Source organism: Alligator mississippiensis, chromosome 1, assembly GCF_030867095.1.
Source record: "Alligator mississippiensis isolate rAllMis1 chromosome 1, rAllMis1, whole genome shotgun sequence".
NCBI classification, from domain to species: domain Eukaryota; kingdom Metazoa; phylum Chordata; order Crocodylia; family Alligatoridae; genus Alligator; species Alligator mississippiensis.
Window position 1 is genome coordinate 144800290 of NC_081824.1, and position 22242 is coordinate 144822531.

The 22242-nt window shown below is 40.0% G+C and overlaps 1 protein-coding gene across 19 annotated transcripts in view; it reads left to right on the top strand.

The window, feature by feature from the left end:
* The window catches only part of AFDN (afadin, adherens junction formation factor), a 195571-nt gene that overhangs the window by 97203 nt on the left and 76126 nt on the right, over positions 1–22242 (top strand). For 14 of the 19 annotated variants that reach the window (XM_019479784.2, XM_059714980.1, XM_059714969.1 and 11 more), the window contains exons 7-13: positions 1558–1669; positions 2047–2214; positions 4207–4251; positions 12413–12507; positions 14721–14983; positions 17905–17974; positions 20449–20567. In XM_019479784.2, coding sequence (XP_019335329.2) covers positions 1558–1669; positions 2047–2214; positions 4207–4251; positions 12413–12507; positions 14721–14983; positions 17905–17974; positions 20449–20567 — 872 coding nt within the window. The remainder of the gene's footprint in view (positions 1–1557; positions 1670–2046; positions 2215–4206; positions 4252–12412; positions 12508–14720; positions 14984–17904; positions 17975–20448; positions 20568–22242) is intronic. The other 5 variants (XM_059714992.1, XM_019479785.2, XM_059715042.1 and 2 more) reach the window with 1 other exon arrangement.

Genomic DNA, 22242 nt, shown 5'->3' on the forward strand with positions numbered 1-22242 from the left:
GCATTTAAACTGAGAGAACTGCATGCAGAAAGCCAAGTTTAAAACAATGTAATGACTATAAATTCAAGATTTCAGGTGGTAGGGGATGCTAGAAGTATGATTACCCATGATTGGGAGGAATTCTGGTAAGGCTTTTTAAAGGCCACACACCATTATACTCATCGTGGTTTCCTGAATTCAAGGGTTGCATAAGGCTAGTTCCCTCAGCAGCAAAATTTCCCAGTATAGACAGTATACAGTACAGATGGGTTAAGATTCTTGCAGGAACGTGGACAGTCATTTAAAAATGGTAAATGACACTAAGTATTTGCCATATCCTACAGACTTCAGTACTGAAGGTATTATTTAACGCACATTAAGCATGCATGGGAACAGCATGTGTTCAGCTGTATGCATCTTGTTAAAGCTTCTTATCTTGTATCAGTATGCCTTACTGCTCTCATAAGTCTTGCAATTAATAGGCCGTAGTCAGTTCCATGTAATAAGGCCTATTCAGTTTCATGGTTTCTGATAACAAAGAGCTGACAGCAAAGATGAGCTAAAAGTACGAACTGCCCACTATGCATGGTGGGTGCTTTTTTGATTTGCCTAATGAGCACAGTTTACATGAGGGAGATTTGTACCTTCAAGCCACCTATTAATTTGGATTTTGCCTTACAGGCACACAGCAGCACTGTAGACTAGACCATGCTTATAGAATATTAGTGTAAAGTGACTTTCCTAATCATGCTCCAGTTCTACAATCTTGAACCTTTTATTACGCATGTTCTTGCTCCATTTGTTAAGGATATCTGCTATCAGCTGAAATACAGTATTGAAAATCAGTTGCAGTGGCTTCCAGATTTTTATATTACTGTTTCAATACATAGTGAAGTTTAAGAGAAAAAGCATGTGGTATGAGTTGATGATTTCTTGGACTAATACTAGAACACAAAATTCAGAAAATTCTTTTTGTCTTCACTTTGAAGATTTCTGTATTGTATGATTTGACTGTCAGTAGGCCCACTCGGCACAATCCTTAAGTCCGCCCTATGGGGTATAGGATAGAAATGTGGCATTACAGGCCCTTTTCCCTGCACCCATGTTGCATCCTGGGAGTCAGAGGTCACAGGAGTTCTGGGCCACTCAAGTGTTATACCATTTGTGTATCAGTTAGGGATGGAGTTGGATCTTTTGTGTGGGAGGATTCCCCAGCAAGAGAGAATTCCTTAATAGCCTATGTAGCTAGCTTTGACTCCATTACAATTTCAGAGCAGCTTTAGTGGAGAGGTAGATTTGATCCAGCACATTGTATTGTTCAAAACAGTTATAGGCCTGTGTATAGGGAAGATTATTCTCGGACAATTAAAACCTTGTTTATGGGACAGAGGGTAATAAGATGCTTTAAGTTCTGATTTACCAGTTATAAAGGCAAAATTTTTGATGAATTGGAGGATAAAAAAGTTCTTGTCCAATGTCTGCTTCTTTGATAATGATACAATAGAAAATCTTTCCCTAAAATATTTTTAATCTCCAATAGTTGCTGTACAGAAACTGAATTTTTTTTCCCTTCTGTAGGTTATGCTTCCTCCTGGTTCTCAACATTCGGATGATAAAAGTGCTAAAGAAATTATCCTTGATGATGATGAGTGCCCTCTTCAGATATTCAGGGAATGGCCTAGTGACAAAGGTACATTAAAACAAAATACAACCATTTCTCTTGAAGATATAAGCCATCAGTGTGCAACTGTGTAGAGTAGAGATATATTTTTTTCTTAAGTCCACATCCAAAACTTTCCAAGAAGTTCTTCATGGTTTGATTTCCTCATTCTGTGCTGTTTGTTCTATTGTGCTATACCAATAGAAAGGTACACGTTCTCCTGAATTCTCTGAAGTTGGCAAAGAGTGGAGGTAGCGAGCAGTATAGTTTTACATTGTTTTGTCAAAGAAACATGAGGAACATAGTACAGTCTGTATAAATGAGGAACAGTTGACACTTCTTGGGCTGTTGTGTTTTTGTTTACATTTTGACACTTGAACTTAATGGACGTATATAATGTGTTCTAGGAATATTAGTGTTTCAGTTGAAAAGACGTCCTCCTGACTATATCCCAAAGAAATCCAAGAAACAAACTGATGGAAAGCCATTAAAGGGGAAGGAAAGAGTTGATGGGTCTGGCTATGGCTCTTGCCTTCCTCCTGAGAAACTACCGTATCTGGTAGAATTAAGCCCAGGTAAGAGATCTGATTTATTTATGGCCTGTGGGGTTCTGATTGAATTGTAGATTCAATTTGGTATGCTTGAATTAGATTTTATAGTCTGCAGTAGTTAAAATCCTTAGCACTCTTTAACAACTATCATATCACTTTGGTAGCAAATATCTGTAGGTTTTTATGGGCTACTTATAAAGGTTAACATTGCAGTGTTGCGAAGTGTTCTTTTGTTTTTTGTGTTAAGCAACTTCATCAAAAAAATCTGAAGGCAAATCGCGTTCGTTAAACTGGCAGTATAAGGGAACATTGATTGAGTCACTTGGTTTTTAATGGAAACTTGATTCTGATTTTGTCAAGATAAAAGGAAAGAGAATAACTCGGAATCATTGAGTATAGGTTTGAAGTCCAAGTTGTGAAATGAGAAATAGTTCCAATGAATCAAAACTTGATAAGACAAGAAATTAGTGTTAATATTGTCTCTTTGTCTTAGTGTTTATAAACTGTTGACTTAATTTTTTAGCTGGGATTTTTGGGTGCCAAACTTGATGCATCACTTTTAGATTCTTAAACACTTAAGTCACAATAAAATATTTAACGTCTTACCTGTAAGTGTGTCAGTATACAACTTTATATGGAAAAGTAGTTGTTGCACATGGCAGTTATCACCTTAAGAATACATTGAAAATGTGAATATATTTTTCAACTTTCTCAGATTGGTGGAAGCAACATTTTGAATAGTTCTACTTTTAAATATGACTGCATTTAAAACTAAATTAGTGCTATAATTGGAATGATCATATTGCTTTGGAGTATACTGCAGTACATTGGTTAATAGTACTGTATACTATGGAGTAATACATTTAAAATAAACCTATTAAAAAGAAGTACATTTTAGCTTGCTCACTGTTATATAATTAAGTTTGTTTTTTCTAATTAAAAAATATATGTTAACCTCCATTGGTTCTCCAAATAATTTGCAAAACTAAGCATTTTTGGTTACAGACTTACTAAATCTTCAAGCTAGTCTATAATTTATGATTATTGGCGGGGAGATGTCGGAGGTGAGCTAGCATTGTTTAAAAAAAAAAAAAAGACGTATAACTGTTTTTTACAGTGTGTGTTTTTGCGCTTTACTTCTTGAGGGTGAAATAGAATATTTTTTCATATGTTGTGGTCAGCATTAATTATAGGTCTTTTTCTTGCCAACCCACCTCGCTGCCCCATGATGTTTGCGTATCTTGTTTGGGCGATAATGCAATTTTTAGGAATGTTGTTTTGGTATTTGGAAGTTGAAGGGATCTTTTGTCTCCTGAAGGCTAAGAGGGTTTTTCTATTTAAAGTAATTTTGAATTGATGTAACACTTTAGCTGCTGTACCTTAAGTGATTGATTTGTTATCTTTTTGAAGCAGTAAACCTTCATTTCATATTAAATGAAATCAGCAGAACACCTGGCATATGCCAGAATTATTTGGTATTGTTTTGGGGAGTCTAAAATTAGCTGTTTGCATTTGTCTGCATTTTTACAATCTTTACAGGCTTTTTTGACGTTCTTTTTTTTCTTTTTATTTTCCCCTAAGTGTACTATTCATAGAATCTGTTTATTTTAATGTTTAAAAGCTCTGTGCATCTGGGTATTGGAATAAGACATCTGATAATTGGAAAAACAAAAAAATAAAATAAAATGAGACAGGTGGCAACTCTGTGTACAGTTAACTTCAGCCTTTGCACATTGCTTTGGAGACTGACTTATTGTTTGTGCTTTCTTCTAACAGCTTGTCAGCTTCTAAAATAATAGTTTAATCCATTCACTAGCATCAATGTCTTTGTATATCACAAAGCTTTTTAAATTGAAAGAATAAAATGCACTGCATCCTTTTGAGTAAGTGTTGTGCGGCTACAGTTTCACCCTTTCCTGTCTTTTCTTTTCCTGCCCTCTGCCGCATGTTCTGCATGGTATCTGTCCTGCTGGTGCTGCCTTCACCTGGGTCCTCTGCATGTGTTTCTAACCCCAGGGAGAAGGAATCACTTTGCCTACTACAACTATCACACTTACGAAGGTAATGCTATATTTAATGCTGTTCTTTCTCACTAGTCACTAAAAACGGTACTGGAAAAAACCTTTGTTTGCCAACAAGTAAGCTTCAATATCTTTATTTTAAAATGGGCTCCTTTATCATATGAAACAATGGTTTCCCTTTTCCGAGCTGATTCATTTAACTAGTCTGTTTACTGGGGGAGAACCATCAGACAAGTTATAAATAATTAATTGTTTGCTTAGCAGTCAAAACACAAAACCTTGCAGTAAGACTTGCAGCTAAATTTCGAAGTGTTATTAGTGGTGGTCTAAGTGGAGCTCTAATGGAAAGCAAAACACTTCATGATCAATATGGTTGTGGAATACATGGGGAATGATATTTTTTTTTCCCCCCTTCCTGGCAGAAAAGGGCTTTTATCTCTGCTCTCTCCTCAGCTCCTCAGTTTTTGGAGAGGGGAATAAAGCTATTGAGAAGTGTTCTTACTTAGAGTTGGTGTTTAGACACTTTCCTGCAGTCTATAATGTCAATGCAGCAGAGTCCTGTTGGTATTCTTCAGTACTGCTCAAGAGCTGACTAGTCAACTCACTGCTCTGCAAGATGCGTTTACCAGGAACAGGTGAATTACCCAAATGGGACACAGAGTAATAGCATGGGAAAGTTTCCTTCAGTCATGTTTCCAGTATTTCTGGTTCTGATGCTGATGTACCTCACCTTAAAATCATTAGAGTCCTTTGATTCTGTTAATTAAACAAATTTACATATACGTCCTGTTTTGCTAAACAGGAAAAGAATATCCTTACTGCTTTTTAAGAATTACTATGGGTAGGAAGTCTACCAGAATACCATTTCCCAGTTAATTTGCCAGCTACCTTCTTTGTCTGTTTTAGAGACTGCCTTTATGACGGTATACTTCTTATTAACATTTCTCTCACATGCTGCTCTAATATCATCACTTAGTGGAATAATTATCCCCCCTCCAGACATTTGGCATCTAGATCGAATGTTTGGATGAACAAAGGACTCATTTCACAAGGAATATCATCCAATAGAGATTCAACTTTGTGGAATCTGGAAACCTTGACTCTTTAGTCCATCATCCTGAAGGAAATTCTTATAATTAAATTTAGTCTCACCACTTCAACATTCTTTTTGTTCTTTAAAAATAGTTCTGAAAATATAACTGTTTTACCAATTACTGTTATTAGGCTTTCAGGCTGCAAAAGGTTTTTTCTATTTCTCAGTGTACTTGAGTCTGCTTTGATCATTGTATATGAAATGTGATTCTGCATAAGTTCATCTTTCCAGTGGAAGTTACCTCCCCATATACACTTGTCACAGGGCTTTTTAGATTGTCTAGATTCACCTTCAACAGTGCCCATTTTCCAAAAACCTTCTTTATGCTATGAATGCGCCCGTTCTCCTTTCTGCTATATAACCACCTTAGTCTTAAAGCTCTTTCATTTATAAGGGTAACTGATTTTCCCAGTTGGACCCAAAATATACCATCCTATATTTGTAACAGCAACATGACATAAAGTACCATTTTTTAAGAAAAGCCCAAAGCGCAATTTAAGAAGGGAAATTGGGTAGAGAGCAGAGTTGCTGCTGAAAATGCAGAAAGTCTGGTATACATGGAAAACTACATTACACCTTTCCAAACCCAGACCATGGAATTCATTCTTTACCTTGCAGATTGGATGCCATTTTACAGATTTCCCTGGCAAAGTCAACACTAGATTGGGCACAAAACCAGGCTACAACAATACCTATCAAAATTCTGCTGTTACTCCATTTAATTCACGTGTTGTAATGCTGAGGACAGTTGTTAGAATCACGTGACTTTTTGCTCTGCGCTGCTGCCTGCACCCAGGCCTCCTGACCAGGAGGGACTAGATGCTATGAATGTGTTTGATGTGGAGAGAATTGTTGATCACACTTGCTCAGAAATCATGAGTGGTGTGAGCATTATCATTTAAAAAAAATGGTTTTTTGGGGGTCTTCTGAGCTATTGTTAACGTTATCAATATTTTTCTGCAACCCAGAACTTTAGAAACTTACCTAAAAATGAAGGCTGGGACTAAATGAGAGGGCTTCAAGAAAAGTAACGTATTTTGAGAACTGGCAGCAGTGGGGGAGGGCAGAGCCAAAACCGTCATCAAGTAGAAGGGGGCTCAGGGGGACTGGAAGGAGAATGGAACCAGCCCCCTGACTGACTGACTTGTTCCCCAGCTGCCTTTGAATCCCTTTGATCTTGAAACAGCACCAGGCATTGCAACCATTTGTTCATATGTAACAAGTAGGGGTCTACCTGTGTGAACTGGCCAGTATTTGCTTCGGATTTGGCCAATTTTGAGGGACAGTGATTTGATTTGGTGATTTGAATCGCTGTCCTGAATTGATTTGGAGATTTGGCTACTGCTGAAGCTCCAAATCAAACAGGCCCCATCCCCTGCCTGCTCTCCCAGTGCCCCCAATGGCTGCCCCGCCTGGCCCCAGTGTCCTGGCTCTTTTTTTTTTTTTTTTTTTTTTTTTAAAGCCCTGCATTCGCCAGCTCCTGCCAGGTGGGTGGGTGTAGCCCCACTGCCCCCCCCCACTACCCCGTGCTGCATGAGGGGCTCTGCCATGAGCCTCCAGAAGCCCTGACTGCTGCTGCAGCATCTGGTGAGTGTGGGGCTTTTTCTTTTCTTTTTTTTTTTTTTTTGAAAGAACTGGGAGCTGGGGCCAGGCGAGGCAGCCATGGGTAAGGCTGGGAGAGTAATTGGGGGATGCTCAGAGGGGCTGGAGGAGCAGGCAGGGGATGGGGCCTGGCAGGGGTCCCCCCCATGGTCCACATCTCCTGCCCCCTACTTACCAGCATGGAGCCCAGGTCCAGCTCCTTGCGGCAGCGTGTGGGGACTGCTCGAATCTCCAAAGCTCTCTGAATCTCTTCCATATCAATTTGGAGAGCTTCAAATCGATTCAGACCTATTTTTTTGGTCTCCTGATTCGATTCGGAGTTGGAGATTCAGCTGCTGAATCAGGCTGAATCTCCTCTGAATCAAATCGGCACCTGAAGCTTCACACCGCCTTACTACCTGGCATTTCTCAAGGACACTACCCATGGAATCTGCCTTCAGTGCAAATATTTGTACAGTTAGCACCTTCTTTGCAAATTGCACATGTTGCTTGACTTGTAGTGGTGAAGTGAGGCAACTACATCCATTGGCAGTTTTTAATACCTTAGGATACTTCAAGTCTTTCAGCCTTTTCTCTTAGTCGTTTATCCAGCTTTTGAATCCTTCTAGTGCTAAAAACCTTGTTGCGTGTGGAGCTTGTGCAGGAAGTCTGTGGAAGGTTTCTCTATGCAAAGATTTGGTTATTCATTTTAATGTAAGCAGGTATACATCTCATTCTGATGCCTTCCATTCAAAGTGAGTGGCTTTTTTTTTTGTTTGCTTAAATGTGTTCATCATCAACTGCAGCTCAAATGAAATGTCTCATTTAAACAGACATAAGTATCCAGCATGGCTTCATGCATTAACGAAATCAGTTTAATTTAACGTTTTTAGTTAAACTGGTGCAGCTCTATTTGGAGACCAGCCCTTACATAGCTGCAGTACTTCTTTTTTTTCTTTTCAAAGATTTGTTCGACAGTGCGAAGTGGGACACATACTTCAGTTGCAGTCTTTTCTCAAAAGTATAAATTCCATGTATAATATTTTTGAAGTAACATGGTTTAAGTGACAGTTTAAGTTTTTCTTTTAAAAAAAAAAAAATTATGATTTTTTTTAAAGTATGAAACTTTTTAAATGCAACTGTGCAAGGCAAATTTAGAATGAAGTTCTGTCTTTCATTTGTCTGTGGAAAAAGAGATAAGTGATAGAAAAATAAATTGAGTTAATGTAGTTTCATGTTGGCAACATAGCATTTGCTCTGTTTAAATGGCAAAGAATCTGTAATGTCTATTAGTTTGTTTTTTTTACTGAATAGCATGTTTTATTTATAATATCTGTTAGTTGGTAAAATGGGAAAATCTGCATACATTACTATTTGCTGAATTGTCTTGCATGACAAGGGCAGGATTTTTTTTCTTTTTAAATCTCAAATATGAATTTTCCAGGTGCTTTGGGCACTGGGTATAAATGTTTGTTTAAAACTTTTGAAGAAATTCATAATACTGAAGAAGGTCACAGGAGAACATATATTTCAAATGCATAAAATGTTAAGTTATAAAAGATGAAATGCAGCTTAACCCCTGCATAGTGATGGTTAAAAGGTCTTTGCTGTATAAATAATGAAGTGAACCTATGAGATAAGAGGTAAGTATCTCTTTCAAAGTTAGTACTTGTGTCAGATGTTCATGTCCTATTTAGTTGCATCTACGCTGAGAAAACGCAACCATTTTTTGTACATCTTTGTCTCCAATGCAGAAAAGGGGAATTCGCATATTCATGCAAGTAAAAAATTTTATACTACACCATCATGTGTTTGTATGCATACAAAATAAAATATAAACCATAATGCATTTTGTTTTATCAGGTCTCTCTTGGCAGTTTCCAGGCAATGTGCCAAATAATGCACATTTTAAGTTTGATACCTTATGTTCTCCTAGGGCTAGGAATAGCTTCTTTTGACTTCAAGCTTTTTGCATCAGAGACTGTATCTTGTATATGGACAGGATCTATCTAACACATTGTAGTAAGTAATAATTAATGCAATAAAAATGCGGACTAGCTGTTTTGGAGCTACTCAAGATTTTGGAATGTAAGTGCTAGGAAGATGGATTAATGGGGAGAGAGCAGATTAAATGGCTGAAAGTGTGTAATAAATTATCATGTCTTCACTTTTATCAGTAGCTGTTTTCTCCATCTTTTTCATGTGGTTGGGGGGATAATGGATTTTAACAGCTCTCTAAGGTGGTATAAACAAATACCTGAACTTTTTGTTGCTTTTTAAGTTTATTGCGCAGTTATACTTTTATCACTTCATTACATTGTTTGCTTTTCACCCTTTTAAAATCAGCACTTATTGCTTCAGAAACTACTATATTTACCAAAATAGGTATATTAAATTTAGATGATATTCACTGATGAGGCATATATCCTTAAGCTACAGTTTATTTGTTGCCTCTTGTTCATCCCATATCTAAGAGACATTAAAGGGCTGAATGAGCGCTTTCAGTTTTTGGGTGCATTATTTAGTTTCTCTGCTGTCAACATTCACCTTCACATTCTTCGTTTTGTTTTCCTTGTCTACATTGTCAGTTACCCCTTCTCTTGTCTTCCCCATGTTGGGTCAGTGTGTGGCTTTCATCAGTTGCTCTGCTGTCTCTGCTGGTGGTAAACTGCAAATCATTAAAATGCTATTCAGCAAAGCCGTGGTGTATGGTACTTGAGATGAAATTTTGTGAACTTTGGTGACAGCGTCTATAGCAGTATAGTGGGAGCAAAGTAGCTACAATGAGGGAAGCAACACAAGATGGAAAACCTGCAAACAAATGCCCTTACGGACATGGGCTCCCATAATCACGTATTTGTTGGTCCTCGTGCATAGAGGAATCCACAAAGCAAGATCAAGGTTAAGAATATTTCACCTATTTAAAAAAAAACAAAAAAAACGAGCCAAATCAGAACAGATAGGATGATAAACAGGGATCCGGGTTTTCCTTTTGCCACGGCAAAACCCAGGTTTTTTCTTTAAGGAGAAAAATCTGGGAAATGGTGGGTTTCCCCTTGCAGGCTGGCAGAATTCCAGTTTGCAAGGGTCTGGGGGGAGCAGAAGGAGGGTGGTCAGGCAGGGGGCACCATGTGCAGGTACACATGTATATGGTTACCAGGCAGCCTGCAGAGCAGCTTCCCAGAGGTAAGTCTGGGGAGGGGAGGGCAGGGAAGGGATTGAGCCCCTCACAGTGAGGGAGGAGGGAGTTGGGTAGGGCTGTGGCTAGGGCTGCTGCCCAGGTGAGGTGATGCATGGGGCTTGGGGCCCGAGACCAGAATGTGAGGTCACAGGGCCCAGGCAGAGAGTAGAACAACGCTGTGGACAGCTTGTTTGGGGTGTGGCAGGGGAAACGGTCTCCTCACCGTTGCACGTGCTCCTGGTGGGGGGGAAATGTGGGCCTCCCCCAGACTTGTGCATGGGGCAGGATCAGGCTTGCTGTTGTGAGCTTGGGGCTCCCCACCTTGGTGCCCTCCCCCTAGGGGCCTCTGCAGTCCAGTGGGCAAGACCAAACAGGATGAGGAAGTTCAATGTCACTGCCACGAGCCCTGCACCGCCATGGTGAGGCACCCCCAGCCCACCTGGCAGCAGTGTGGGGTGGTGGGGCGTAGCTGTGTTCCCTGCTGCTGCTGGGAGGGCAGGGGGCACCTCGCCATGTGGTGGTGGCACTAAACTTCTTCGCCTGATCCTGCTCTGCCCAGCCACGCTGGGTCTTGCCTGCTGGGCCATGGAAGTCCCAGGGAGAAGGCAGCAGGGCAGGGAATCCTGAGCCTGCAGCAGGTAGCCTGCATCTGCCTCTCCCCTCTTTCCCCCACCCATGCACTCTGTTCAGCCAGTGGGGGAGGGGAGCTGAGTTTGGCTCTGCTGCAGTAGCTGCTGCTTCCCATAGGCAGTAGCCAGGGCTCAGGTTCAGCTGCAGGGGGCAGGAGGCTGTAGGCCTGGGTCCCTGGCCCTGTAGTCCTGGCAGCTGGGGGCTGCCTCTGGGGGGGGTGGGGGGCAGGGCTGGGAGGCTGTGGGTGGGGAGTAAGGGGCACCAGCAGGGCTGTGGGGGGTTTGTGGGTCGAGAGAGAGGAGCAGTGGCATGGGCAGGACACTGGCATATCAGGGCCACTCGGTGCCACAAAGCAGTATAAGGGACAGCTGCAGCTGGGCCTGTGTCCTGGTGAGTGAAGGTGATGGGGAGCTCTGATTTTTTTCCATGATAAAAAACCCAAAATCAAACACCAACATTTATAGATGTTTATAATTTGTTTTATTACCGTGATTGAGGCAGTGGTAGGCTTCCAAATTGCTTTAAAATTGTAAATATATCAATAAAACATGTTGAACTGATACCTATATAGAGAGGGGGAGGGCAAGAGGACATTTCATTTTAATCATGGAAAAAACTGGACTGGGGGTGGGGGGATGGGTTCATCAGCCAATTTGTGATTTTTATCATAGAAAACCAGGATTCTTGATAAATGAATATAAAATGAGTGATCCAGGAAAGCTAGTTTGGGAACTTATCTCCAGCTCCATGACAGTCAGCAGCAGCAGTGGCCACAGACTAGCCCCATTCTGCCCAGTCAGGAAGAAGTTAGGGGTAGCGCCTTCAGGCAGGGTTGGGACTGTGGAACCCAGCTGGGAGCCAGACAATAAGGAAAGCAGAGAGGTGGGGGCAGACAGGTGGTGGGGGAGTGCAAACTGTGGGGGTGATGGGGCAGGCTTCATGGTCTCTCTCACATCCCCTCCTAATTTGTGCTCCTTTTCTGCTGCATGAGTCACCCCAGCGTGGGGCAGGTGGCAGCTCTGCTCTGATCCTGAACTCAGGGTCAGAGCAAAACCTCTGCTTGCCCTAGGCTACTACTCAAATTTAACATGAGGCTCTTTTTTCCCCCCTGTGTTGCTTGGTGGTAGAAAAATGTTGTCTTAGATTCAAGTAAATATGGTACTACTAACATTTTTGGAGACTTTCAACATCTGGTAAAGGGGGGAGGGTGAGGAGGAAAGTCGGGACATACATGGCTGTTCAGTTGTTGACTATCTTGACACATTGATGGGAGCATGTGTTTCATTAGAGAGATCCTCATGGAGATGAGACTGATCTCTATTTAACCACTTTATAAGTGTCAACCCTACAGACATTTTTAATTCATATTCATGTTTTTCTGGGTTAGTATATGACATTTGCTTGTAAGCTACTAATTAGACACACGTGAATATACCTGAGTCCATGCACAGATCTGAGAAAAAATAACTTTCCTTTCTTCAGTTCAGAAAATGATTTTCCATGATGATTCACCTTCCATAGAGTCTCATTCACATAAGTTAGCAGCTTTTTAGTGCTTCTAAAGAAAGTTAAGGAAGTAAAAAATCAGGTTAACTTTTGGTTAACCTTCTTAGCTCTGAATGTATAATGGTTTGAATTACCTATTATGAATATTCACACCGTCAAATAGTGAAGCTGTGATACTTACAAATGAAGTGCTTTCCACTTGCTCCACAGATGGTTCTGACTCCAGAGATAAGCCAAAGCTTTATCGTCTACAATTAAGTGTTACTGAAATTGGAACAGAAAAATTTGATGACAGTTCCATCCAGGTAAGGAGAAAGTCTCAAGTGAAAGAACTGATCAATTTCAGCCAGTCATGTGTGAGACCGTGGGAATTTACCTAGTACTCTAGTGATCTTAACCATTGAATTATTCAACATGAGCATGTGTCAGGCTTTCACGTTATTAAGCTGTAATACAAAATGTATTAAAAATCCACTTGTTACCCCACTTGCTTTTTCTTGACCAATCTGATTTACCCTTTGAAGCTAGAGGGCTGATGAGTCTAAATGTAGACATCAGTATGACTTCCTTTCAGTCAAAGTGTTTTGGTTTGTTTCTTATTTTGCCACAGAGAATTGAAGGCCTGGTATTTTAAAATCAATAATCCAGTCAAGAACAATTTAATTACAAACTTTGGTATCAGAGCTTGGTATTCTTTAAAGGTTTTAAGTTGTAGCTGTGTTGGTCTAAGGACATAGGCAGACAAGGTTCTATTGGGTAAATCTGAAATCTTTTTATTAGACCAACTCAGAAAGTTGGAAAAATTCTTCTTTGCAAGCTTTTGAGTACAGGTACCCTTTGTCAGGCTGAGAAAGCATCTGCAGATGGTCTGTGTTCTTTCCGGATGGAATAGTAAAGCAGCCAGAGGCCAGTCTGTATGCAAGAAAATCAGTCAGTTAAATTGTAAATTGAGGTGGTCAGTAGTTGCGTTGGTACCCAAAGAATCGTGGTATTATTTAATGCAGTTGTCTTCATGGCATCTTTATGAGGTAAGTATGCTGTTGTTCCCATTTTCACATGGGGAACTGAGGCTTAGAATCTTGCCCCAAGTCAGTGCGGAACCTGTGGCATAAGAGCGGACTATCTTGGATTATCTTTCTTCACTGATTTGACTTGTTTGCAGGTTTGAACTTTTTCCGTAATTAATAAAATGATATTTTGGCAACATCTAAAGAAAAACATTTTGGTCACCATAGTAAGGGCAAAATGTGTTTTAAAATGAAAATATTTCCCTAAAACATGCTCCAGAAATCACATTTGCATTCATTAGGGAGGGTGTGTGACAGGGCACCTTTGGTGCCTGCCACTTTAAGGGCCAGAGCAGGCAGCAGAGCAGCCTGCAGGTGACTGCACTGCCAATCAGGAGAGTTGCATGGCCAGCAGGAGGCCACCTGATTGGAAGGAGGACAAAGCTGCTAGGGAATAAGAGCAGGCCCTGAGCAGTAGAGCCAGGAGTTGCTGCAAGCAGCCCGGGGGAGAACGCCGCCCGGCTGGAGCTGCTGCTCCCAGAACACTCGGAGGTAACGGGCAGGAACTGTGGGGAGGGAGGAGGTTCCTGGTCCTGGAGAATGACCTAAAACTACACGCTGCTCAGGAGGATGGTGGGGTGGGGCTGCTTGTGGTAGGGCAGGGTAGCTTGCAGTAACTGCCACACCTGTGCCTCCCTAGTGAAGGCTGGGTATGGGGTGCCAGAAAGCCTCAGTCCCCACTGCCTTGCTGGTACCCCATGGAGAGGGAAGGCTAGGAGAGCGCACCCTGACAAAGCACAGGGGCGTAGACCCATTGAGTGGAGCCTGGGGAAGGGTCCAGGCACATCTACAGACACCTGAGGCCTGTGGAGCATAAGGCCCTGTAGCCCCAGTGAGGGGGTGTAGTATTGGCCCCATTGAAGGCGCAAGATGCTGGTCCCCAGTGAGGATTATGTGACATGCGGCTGTATAGAGTAGGGCCTTGTAGGGCCACATGGGCTGACTGGAGGAGCTGAAGTTGAGACCCTACTGAGGGGGCAGGAGGCCCAGGTACATCTGAGGCCAAGTTGGGCCAGAGGAGTGCAGCCCAATTAAGGGGCTGGGGGGAGTAATAGAAGAATTGGGTGCCATCTGTGAGGCATGGACCATGGTAAGGGGAAGATTCAGAGCCATGTATAATAATGCCCTAGGCATCGGGGCATAAAATGGGCAGCCTCCTGCATAGTTACATCTGGTATCATTACATCAAGGTGTGGCAGATGGGGCAGGATAGGCTGCCCTAGACAGGTGTGCAGGACGATGATGAGACCCGGCCCTGAGATGGCCCCCTATCACAGTATGCTAAAGTGAGGTTTTAAATTATTGATCAAATGTAATAATGTCTGTTTCTGTTTAAATTCGAACACAAGAATAAAACCATAGTGCTATAACGTAGGGTGAAGTGGGGTTTTGTTTTCTGTAGCAGATTAGGGTTAGGTCATTTTTGAACTATTAAATATTTCTATTTACAGTTGTTTGGTCCAGGAATTCAGCCACACCACTGTGACCTCACCAATATGGATGGAGTTGTTACTGTTACCCCAAGAAGCATCGATGCTGAGACTTATGTGGAAGGTCAGCGTATTTCGGAGACCACTATGCTGCAGAGTGGCATGAAAGTTCAGTTTGGGTCTTCTCATGTATTTAAATTTGTGGATCCCAGTCAGGATCATATTATTCCTAAAAGACCTTTGGATGCTGGTCTCATGGTCAAAGGTCCAAGACACAAAACTGGGTAAGTGTAGTGATTTTTACTTGGGGGGGGGGGGGGGGGGGGGGGGGACTGAGTCTTGAAAAACAAAGACTCAGATACCTTGTGTTTCTTTGCATATGGGCTTATTGGGCGAGCAAGTATTTTTTGAGCTTAAGTGTTTAAGTTAAATTTATAATGCTAACTAATACTGTAGCTCCACCTTGTGCTCTCTTTAGGACTTGCGTTATTTCATTATTTAATAGACAAGTATATTCTCCTGTGGCTCAGATATACTAAAAAAGAGGAATCTTAATGCATTGCAAGGCAGTTTTATCAATTTCACAACTATTATGTATTAACTAAAATTAACAAGTCTCATTTATATAAGATTAGTTTTCTTATTCTGTTATAATATGCTTAAATAGTAAACTCCAGAGTTTCATTTGAAAGATTTAATTAAAATGTGAAAAAATAGGAGAAAAGTACCCTAGTTGAAGGAATCTCTGTTTGGCATACTTTATAATATACTATTTCCTATTACACACCCTGTACACACCTCAGTACAGGGTGTGTAATAGGAATACTGAAACATTTGGATTTTCTTTTAGAAATGTAAATGCCAGTGAAACTCCATTTGACGCAGAATAGGGTCCTAACCTGCTACTTTACTGTTGTGTCCTTGTTTTCCAATTACATTACATTAGTTACTCTGTCTTGTGTCTGGTAGTCCAGATCTTTCTTACCTATTGATTCTTTGTATGATCAGATACCAGTGTAGAGCATAATATAGATAAGTGAATATTACATGGTGTTAGATCTTCCTGTCCAATGGTTATGACTAGGTACCTACCAAATCCAAGCAATGCCTGCAAAATCCACGGGAGGAGAAAAAAAAAAACTTACAGAAAAGAAAATGCTCCTCCCCAGAAGGAGCTAGCAGTACTTAGCATGCTGCGGCAACCCAGTTGGAAAGGGGGAGGGGAGTCTGCCTGCTTAAGGGCTGCGAGCAATATGGCTGCCTTCCCTGCCCCTCACTGCTGATTAACTGCTAGCGCTACTTTTCTATGCGGCCCTGCCCCTTTCCAGTCCGCAGTGAGGGGTGGGACTCTGACAGACAGCCCTTACCAATCAGCAGTGAGGTGCGGGGGCCACATGACAGGCAGTCCCTGCAGCCAGTCAGTGGTGAGGGTCAGAGCCACTGGGGCCCTTTTGGCCAATCAGAGGTGTGGGAGGAGAGGAGCTCCACCTGCAAAATGGCTGCTTGTGAAATTGGGGTGCAGCCACTTCAAATTAGATGGGTCCATAGTTATGACAATATTCAAGGCCCACATGAGTTTGACCAAGACTGTGCAGCTTGGAAAATATAAAGTATTGGCTGTTCTGTCCAATCTTATGGGACCAGGGGAAAAATTTAGGGTATGATGACCTGGGTAGAAATGTAGTCATTGAAACTGGTTATATAAGAAATGACCCATGGTGAAATGGTTTATAGGAAATTAGTTGAGCACAGAAAATGAGAGATTATGTAAACAAATGGATAATTCTTTTAGATGTATACTTTTTTTCTATCATCACCCTTTTCTGGATGTTTGTTAAAAAATTCAAGCTACGCCTTAAAACATTTAAACCCTGAATTTAAGAAGTTGGAGAATATTATGGAAGGGTGTTTTCTGTTATGTTCTTTTCTGAATTAAGTTTTAGTTCCTCTCAGTCATTGATCTAGAGACAACTGATAAACTTTTTGTCCTTTTTTGTGCTTTTTTTAAAACCAAAATCAGTTGTGGTGAACTCGGCTCTTGATGTAAAATAAAAACCCTGTATTTAATTTTTCCAAGATCACAAAGCGTACAATATGTACATCAGTTAGCTAATAGAATCATGCCTGTTAAATAAGGTAGGCTCCTATACATATATATATATATAAGAAACAAAGTCCAGAGACAACTATGCCCACAAGTAGTTGTTTGTTTCTACTAGTGGAAGATCAGTGCATTTCAGAGGCTACTATGCTGCTCACTGGGAGAAAGGGAGCATTCAGGTGTTCAGCCTGCAGTCAGCCCCTCTCTCCTGCTTCTCCGCACCTTTAAGAGATCCTGGTCTGGGCAAGTCATGGGGACCAGTCACTGTTTTATTCCTCCTAGTTCCTGGGGGGAGTAGAGCAGTGGGGAAAGACTGTATGCACCTTTCCCAGACCAGGATCAGCCTTCCTTTTTGCTCCTGCTCTCTGAGAGTGCAGCAGAGGAAACAGCAGGGCAAAGCCCCCCAGTCCATTCCCCAAACCTGGCAGTTTCTGGTATGGGGAAGAGGTGAGGAGCAGCAGTATCTTCTCCTGAACTGGTTTGGGAGGAAGGGGAGTAATGAGAGACAGCCCCACAGCCTGCTCCCCTGCCCCAGGTTCCCCAATCTGAGGAGCAGACAGGAAGCTTCAAGGCCCGTCTAGGCCCCTCCTGGACCTGTGAAAGTATCGGTATACTACAACAGTTCTTTGGGACTGCCACCTCTCTTGCAATATCTCTATTAATAGTTAGTACAATCTGAATTGGATAAAATCATTTTGAAGATTATTTGCTTTGGCAAATGTTTTGCCTCACCACCTGACTTTAAATAATATGGTGAAAGGAAATTTCTTATTGAAGACTGGACCAAAAGCTTACACTAAAACTTCTGCAATAAAGAAAAATATTTTGCAAAAGATTTTTCTCTTTACTTTTTAATTACCCATTTTGATCCTTTGATATATTTAAAAGAAGATGGTCTGTATCAATATTATATTGCTTCATTTATATAAAAAAAAAAAAATGCTATGAACATAGCAATTGAAATGCAGATTTTTAGAAAAAGGGGTTTGACAGAGAAATTTTAGTTGTAGTGAGTTTGCTTTGCAATCAGTGTTTATTTACACTGGATACTTGTAATTGACCTCTTCTGAAATGTTATTAGACACTTTCTTGTCTTAATTCTAGAGTTGTTCAGGAAACAACCTTTGATCTGGAGGGAGATGTTCACAGTGGAACGGCATTACCAGCAAGCAAGGTATCAAACTGGGAAACTATGGAATAAATTGAGTCAAGTTTGATTCATAACCTTGTTAGGTCAAAAATGAAAACCGCATGATTAATATTCTAAACCTTTAAGCAATTTAACTATTTCCAAAAAAGAGCAGCTGTTTTTCAAATTTTTTTCCCAGCTACAAAATGAGTATGTATGTGTGTGTGAGTGTATGTACTTTGTTATATAGTATTGTTTATATTATTATTTTCTTATTAATATTCCTTTATATATTATTGCTATCTACCTACCTACAAACAATAATATATAATGGAGTGAGGTAAGTGAGTGTAAACAGTATATACCTACACGCATGTATAAACAATAACATAATGGAGAGACACAAGTATATATAAACATTCCGCACAGTATATCATGCATACATTCATTCTATAAGTGGGACGAAAATTATTTTTAGGAAACAGCTGTACTTTTTGGAAATGGTTGAACTGCTTAAAGGTTTAGAATATTAGCACAAGTTTTAGAAGAAATGGATTAATTGGTAAAGGGCATATTTTGCTGTTTGGAGTACATGATAAAGAATAATTCCATATTTAGCCCAAGGAGATTGCTGTCAGATATTTAATGTGTAGATCTTTATGTAAAACTTGAATGACTGGCCAATTTTTAAAACTCTAAATGGGCTTTTAAGCTTTAATGGCAATGGACTTAAATAGAACGGTTGTGCACAACTACTCATTAAACAAACATGCTGTCTTTTGTAAACATAGTTATTAACATTTTATGAGATGGTAAGCTTTTTGTTCCAATGCATTTCTGTGATGCAGTTCTGTTAATAGATTGCATTAGGAGTTAAATTTTCCTGAAGCCAGGAAGTAGAATAAAATGATACAACTGTTAATGCTTTTCTCACTGGTATTATTACATGCTTGAGAGAAAATGTGAGATGAATTGAGTAATTTCAGCAATCTGAAAAGCAATAATCCTCTTGAAAATGCATTTCCTTTCATGTGTTATTACTATTATCAATTTTAGAATCTAAGAAAAGTTAGTGTCATTGGTTCAGCAGCAGCGACATTTATGGAGCTCTAATAGTGCTAAATATTTCAAGTCTGTTAGTAATTTTTGTCTGTGACATACGACCATGTTATTACAAAAAATCTATTGTCTCTTTCCTACCTCCTCTTCTGTAACTGTTTCAGTGGCAACACTTGTATGTTTCTTGCATGGATGCTTTTCTCTTAATGTGAGGAGTGAAATGAGCTGAGATGTACCAAATACTGACATAAGCTAAAACAATCCTGTAAAATCACTCAGAGGCATGAAAACACTGCAGTTAGTACGTTAAGTACATTCTAAATATTTTTAGAATACTAGAGGTACTCACAGCCATCTTCATATTTGACTGAGGAAAGTTTGAGCATATTTTAATTTGAAGGAGTTTAGAGTCTGTGTGAGGTATTTTTTTTTAACAATAAATTTGACTAGTTCAGCTCCAGTTTTCCCATCTGTATATTGGGGATAATGATGCTAACCTTTTATAAAGTGTTTTGAGACCTTCAGATGAAAGTGTTTCTAAAGTGTTATTACTTAATATTGAAATCCTTAATCCAGAGCAAGTCTTTCACCCCTAAATGTTCTTCATGAAAATGCCTGTTTTAAAAAGAAAAATACCAATATAATATTAAAGGTATTTTTGTAGTACGGTGAGAAGTACTCTTGGGCTCCTAGGGAGATAAATAGTTTGATGATATTTTTCAGTATATACAGTAAGGGATATACAGTGATTGTACTCAGCACAGTACAGTACTTGGCTTTTTCTTTAGTCATATAAGAATATGGAATAAATTGTAAAGTCTTCTGCAAGATGCCTTTGACGCGAACTAAAGATGTCTGGCAAAAAAGAAGAAATACTTGTGCCACTTTCTGCTGTTGCTGATATACAGTGAAGACTAATATTCCCTCTCTGCCAGCCCTTTTTAAAAAGGAAAATCAGGTTATTAGTATGGGAGACTGGTTATTGAAAAGTTAGTGAAAAAGCAATGCAAGCTGAAAGGTATTAATAAACACTGAGCAGTTGAAGGGAAGGTTCCTTAATCAGGTTGTTTTAAACTTGCTTTTAATTTTGCATTGCTTATTTAACTTCTGTACTAACACATGTAGAAAGGCAGTCTTACGGTTAGCTTTTCTTTTAATATGTATTAAAGAAGTTTTAAGCAAGGGACTGTGGGATCTCTCTATATTAGCACATTTATGTTTACTGTTGTTGGCTTTAAAATTCCTGACAGAACATTACCAAATAGCTGCCTTTGCCTGTTGTGATATTTTGAATGACCAGTGTTCTCTTGTATTGTAGAGTGAACACCTGCTGTATTCTGCACTCCCTCCTTTCAATTCCTCATCCCTTTCCTGAATTAATAAGCCTTTTTTATAGTGATGAGTATAAGTCTTGGCTGATCTGATGTGTGCATATTAAACATCTGTTGTGTTCAAATTAGAGCACCAACAGACTAGATGGTGACAGAACATCATCGGCATCCAGCACAGCTGAACGGGGCATGGTGAAGCCAATGATCAGAATAGAGCAACAACAAGAATACCGCAGACAGGATGGGAGGTAAGAAATTCATTTTCTGTGGCTCTTAATGATGGAAATATTTATTTCTGGAGACCTGAAGCAGAGATTCCATACAAGCACAGTAAAATAGTGAGGGTGTTCTTCATTTTTTCACAGGGGAAAAAATCTTTCCTTTGAGAACTACCCTTCCTATTCCTTGGCCCTTCTCAGAAGAAAGTAAAATATGATTAATCAAAGGGTGAAATTGTGTGTTTACACATCTTCTGTCTTGGTTTCCTATAATTTTGTTGTTAGTAGGGTAATTGCTATTTTTCATATTTTTTTTAGAACAATATTGATATTTTTTTTGTACTCATTCAGTGTTCATCAAGTGGAATTTGTTAATAACGTAGGTATGGAATTATTTGACACTTTGATTGGGCTTCTGCATTTGTCAAGTACAAGTTTACATGCCTGAGTGTACTGACAAAAAAGCACACAATTGGAGCTTGCTCTTATTCCTCTTAGTTCAGTTGGCAAGCTTTGTGGGCAGAAAATGTCACTTTTTTTTCTGTCAATTCAGTTTTCCCTCACTTATAAAAACTGTTATGATGGTCTAGTAAAACAACTCAAAATATGTTGCATCTGCATAAAATCCATCCCTAAGTGTGTTGTTCCTATGATGTAGCTGTAGACAATTAGGTGCTCAATCTTTGGTAAGTCTTAATGAACCCTGATAGAACTATTTTTCAAGTTTCAGACAATCATTTTCGAGACCCTCCAAACAGGCTCACTCTGTTGCTGCATCACTTACTGGAGATGCCACGTTTTTCTGCTTCAGGTGGTCTCTGTAACATTACAGAGACCACAGATGACATGGTCCCAGCTGTGTTCCTTGCTGTATATATCTAACTCTGGACTCCCAGGGAACATTTTTGGTAGAAGTCCCCAGTGATAATTAAGATGGAAAGGAAGATTGAGAGATTCTTTTCTAGCTGCTTGAACTTGGTCTGAAAGGCTATCACATTTCACAGTAACATTCCCAAAGACTTAGAAAATCTAAGTCTCTCTTCCCCAAGGGTCTTTGTAGGAGGAAGAAAATCTCCAGATGATATATTTTATTATATCGCATCATAACTTATCTACCTGTCTTTCTACAAAGTCAAGTGTCGTTGGCAGAGTGAGAGTCAACTCTTAAATCAGAAAAGGTGAAAAACCTGTTTTGACAATCCAATAAAAGTGTTATTTGAAACAAGATAACATTACCCTCTCTCTCCCCATTTAGCCTTCTACTAATCTGTAGTCAAATCATGGTGAACAATAGTAAGTGGACAAAAAGTACAACCTGAATATTGCTCAAGTTCTCTCTTAGGCAGGTGATATCCATCTCAGAGGTTGTAAGGTACTTGTTTAACATCTCTAGCATCTTTCTTTCATTTTGGGATGGAATGGGGGTTCTCCTATCAGAAAGGGGTTAAGGTTTAGGTCCAGGTGGAATGAAATAAAGAAAGTGCTTTATCTGCTTGTTAGGGTTAATTTCTTATTCCGTAAAGCTTTGCATTGGGAAAAACATTTGATGCTTTGATTTAAAGTGGCACTGGAGGTTGCCTGTCTTGGATATGATTCTATGATATGGATTAGCAGAAGCACCACCTTTAATTCTTCTCTCCAGGTAGTATTGTCAAGTTTTTGTACTCAGGAAGTATTTGTTTGCAGGACTGCAAATGCAGGATTT